The sequence below is a fragment of the Glycine soja genome, chromosome 6 (genome assembly GCF_004193775.1).
Source record: "Glycine soja cultivar W05 chromosome 6, ASM419377v2, whole genome shotgun sequence".
Lineage (NCBI taxonomy): Eukaryota > Viridiplantae > Streptophyta > Magnoliopsida > Fabales > Fabaceae > Glycine > Glycine soja.
Window position 1 is genome coordinate 1,030,790 of NC_041007.1, and position 4,124 is coordinate 1,034,913.

At 28.6% G+C, this 4,124-nt stretch overlaps 1 protein-coding gene across 1 annotated transcript; it reads right to left on the minus strand.

Moving 5' to 3' along the window:
• Positions 1–559: 559 nt before the first annotated feature.
• On the minus strand, positions 560–1,309 carry LOC114414307 (protein TIFY 10b-like). Its single transcript, XM_028378588.1, has 3 exons — positions 1,069–1,309; positions 927–984; positions 560–783 (listed from the first exon to the last, which is right to left on the minus strand). The coding sequence occupies exons 1-3, from the start codon at positions 1,307–1,309 to the stop codon at positions 693–695; spliced, it is 390 nt and encodes a 129-aa protein (XP_028234389.1). The 3' UTR covers positions 560–692.
• Positions 1,310–4,124: the final 2,815 nt, after the last annotated feature.

The window sequence follows — 4,124 nt, forward strand, 5'->3', positions numbered from 1 at the left end:
TTGAGTATGACCCCTGTGTATGATAAACTTTTTCTTTCTAATAGGATTGCTTACAAAATTTTGATAATTATATCATTTACAGCTTCAAACAACACAGTTTACACCCTTATCTCAAAATAATTAAATTTAAAAATGATATATACTTCTTTGTGCAAATTTTGACCTCGCAAATACAATTTTCTAAAGTGAATAAAGTCGGCAGATAAGAAATTTATCAAAAATAATTGTTATCATGGAGATTAAAGAAACGACGTCAATTATAGGATAATTTGCCACCTACTACTTTCAGGAAAGTATTTTAGGACTTTTTATAATAAAATTCTGCAACAACGTTGATTGATTTTGTATGTGTTCTGTTTCATGTATAGTTTCAGTCATTAGATAATTTCACGGGGATTGTTTTTTGGGCCATAGGTGGTATGGGATATGATGTTTTTTTGCTGACTTGTAACTATCCATCTGTACACCGTGTACAGTTCTATATTAATATAAATATATACTCTTGCTTTCAAAAAAAAAAAATCAATAACATCAACTGATTCTCTTTCTTAGCCGAAAAAGGAGCGACGGAAAGCAACAAATGAAGAAAGGTAACAACAAATAAAAGAAATGATCAGAATGTAACAATAAAATGAAACGCTAATAACAGGGAATATTTTGGAATCATAATAATTCGACTAAAGTAAGATCTATCAGGTGTGTGATTTAGCATCTAATGATTCAGCCGGCTTATTAGGAGCAGAGATAGGTCTGTTTGTTTGATATGGTGCTTTGGCAGCAATTCTGCAAATACAGCATTAAAAAAAAAATTAACAAAATTAATCAAGTAGGCCAAAAGAGCAATATTCAGAGGATGTAGTTTAAGTATAATTGCAACATGAAAAGATGAATTTTTATGCTTATTCGATGAATTTTTAATTGCATACCTATCTTTCCTCTTCTCAAGGAACCGATGAAGGGAAGCTTTCCTACCAATTGGCATGTCTGTATGGAAAATGAAATTTATGATCAGGAAAAAACGCGATCCATAGGATCATCTCAAGCATAGCAGAGATCAAAAGAAAGCACCATTAGCAATTGGTGTGGATGGTGCTTGAGGGATGATATTAGGAATAGTCGAAGGATGATTATTTCCTTGCTGGTTATGAGTGTGAGCATATGCAGAGGAGTTCTGGCTTTGGGATATTCCCTTGGTGGCCAATGCCAAAGACATCATCTCCTGCACTTTATCAGCTGGAAAATCATCAAACACAACAACTTGCCCATTGTAGAAGATGGTCAACTGAGCAGCTTTATGCTCCTTCTCCATAGACCTAAAAAAAAGGATCAAATCTTATGAAACTGTTTATGCATCCATGACTCTTTCTGTTTGGTGACTTAAAAAAGTTTAGATTAGGGAATGCCATTCATTAATTTTCTTTCAAAATTAACCAAACAAAGAAACAAACAAACAAACACGCCTTGGATTAACAAGAGTTGGAATTTCCAAGTGGCGAGGATAAACAGACTGCATGGTTGTTGGTGCCTTGATTGAGGGAAACAACTCCATGGTTGTTGCAGAGTGACATAATGTGTAAGGTGAACCTGTGAGAAGTATAACCTGTTACGATAATCTCATATAGAAAACACGCGCAAGTCCATATGTTACAACACTTCCTCTTATGTAGCATTCCTCTACCCAGAAATATTCTTAGCACTCAAAATACCTCAAAACTAATCTTCTTGCCTTTCTTTATTTTTGCAAATTTCAAAGAGAAAATTCCGAAATGCCTAACAATTCAAGGAGAAAATTATGGACAGTTAGTTTAGGACTCATATTCAAAAGCAAAATATTTTCAGTTGACTTTTTTTTTTTTTTAATCTTTTTCTCTTTTTCCATCGTGGTTGAGATCTTTTTCTCTTTATTTATTTATATAAACGTCTAACTCTATTATTTTTTAGGTTTTCAAAAACTACTTCACTTATGAGGCATGCATCTTTTTTGCTTCTTACCTCTATCTATAATGCCATATTTTTTATGTTTCTTTTAAATTTTAATATCCGTTAAATGGTTTGGTTTTATTTATAATGTATAAATGATAATTTTGATACTGTGTTAAATTTATGATTTAGGGTTTAATCTAAACCATAAGTGGCATTCTTCCTACACCCCCAACAGTTAGTTAAATTGCTTGATTAACAATATGTAACTGAATATCATAAATAAATTTTAAATATATATATATATATATATCACTCCTTAATAACAGATGTGCTTATTAAAAAAACGTCATCAGTCATTAGACTGCAAAAAATATTAAATTTTACAGAAACTAAAATAAATAGAAAAAAAAATAAATTATGTATCCTAATCATAAAAATATATTTTATATGTTATTTTAGAGAAATAACATCAAGACATTTCATTCATTCATGATGGTTAATTTGATAAATACAAAGAATATATATAATGGCCCATATATATAAAAAAGTTATATACTGAAAATTTTTGAGCCTAACATGATTTGTTGTTGCTTCTCTAGCAAACAACATTTTTTATAAAAATATAATTTATATGTTAAAAATATTTATTTATTATAAGTTTTAATTCTATAAAATAAATTTTATTACATATTATTATATTGTGGTATTGTTCAGAGTAATTTCCACCACGTTTTGTTTGAGTTGTGAGTTATTAATTGAATAATATCGGTTTGTCGCTGCCTTCTGTTCTGTGCGTCCCGCAATTACCCAGTTCCTTGTGGCATATGCCTTTCAAGTTTCAGAAGAATCAAGACTCGTGCCTCAGTGTCATTAAAGTAGTGTATAGTTTTGCCTCTTTTTTTAAAATATAAATAAATAATATGAAACAAAATAAAATTAAAATTGGGAGAATAAATATATTATATATTTTTTTGGAAGATTTTCTTATCTTCTTCATCACATATTAAAGTAGTGTTCAACAGGACCAACTCCATCATCAAGCTTTTGCACTGTGCGCTCACGATTAGCATATCCCTAGGCGCCTGTCGTGAATGTGAGCGCTTTATTGCATAATGGAGACCCATTTTTGGAAACCCCAAAGTTGAGATTTCATAAACAACTACTCAACCAAACCTTATAAAAAGAAAAAAAAATATGATATTAACCAGCTTTTTTTATTCATAAGAAATTAAGAAAAACAAACAAACTACTTTTTCAAAAAGAATAAGAAAAACAAAACAAACCAGTAACTTATAAGATTAAAATTGTATTTTTACTAATAATTTAATTTTTTTTACATACCAAATAACTTTAATTTAAATATTTTTTATTCTACTCTATTTATTTTCAACCAAATAATCTTTATAGATACCAAATATTTTTTTTTACATACCAAATAATTTTATTTTTCACTTATTTATTTTCTTTCCTTTTTCTTCCTCACAACCAAATTAACCTTTAGACAAACTCATGGAACAACGTCCATCTAATTAATATTAGCTTTTCCTTTTGCTTCTCCTACAAGAACTTCAAAGTTGCACAGACCACTATCGAACCAAATATAATATGAATTTATCAAGTAGTCAATGTTCCAAAATAAAACAAAAGTGTCCAATCTAGTGGTTGGATGGTGAGACGAAAGTTAAGACCTTCTTAAGGGAAAACAAAATGCCACTTTAAACCTCTCAGCAAATTCAAAATCTCTGAAATGTTTTCCTTTTTATTTTTATTTTGGGGAATTGAGATATTTTTGAATTTAGAGTTATTGAATAGTTTCTTGAGATATTTCATGTAAGAACTTCTAATTATATATTTAAAAAACAAATTTATTTGTCAATCATATGTTTATTAGAATAAAAAATAAATACTAAAAAAATTATATTAACTCACACACTTTATTAAATCATTTGAGTTATAATCCTTAATAAATATATTCTTTTTACATTGCAATCTGTAATGATAATGCGGAATATATTAAGAATTTAATTTAATTTACACTATCATTCAATATTACAATTTTTAAAATTTTATAATAATGATTTAAAGTTTATATTTATTATATTAATACATAAAAATAAAGAGTATATTAAAATTAGTAAAAGAAAAATATATGACCATTAGTTAAAAAAAGCACGTGCAGGGCAAAGACCGTAATGGCCAAA

Bases quoted from the DNA above. Each gene is read 5' to 3' on its own strand.
- LOC114414307 (XM_028378588.1), bottom strand. From the start codon at position 1,309: ATGGAGAAGGAGCATAAAGCTGCTCAGTTGACCATCTTCTACAATGGG. The intron at 985-1,068 runs GTGCTTTCTTTT...TTTTCCATACAG, and splicing joins ATCCACACCAATTGCTAATG to ACATGCCAATTGGTAGGAAA. The intron at 784-926 runs GTATGCAATTAA...CTGTATTTGCAG, and splicing joins CTTGAGAAGAGGAAAGATAG to AATTGCTGCCAAAGCACCAT.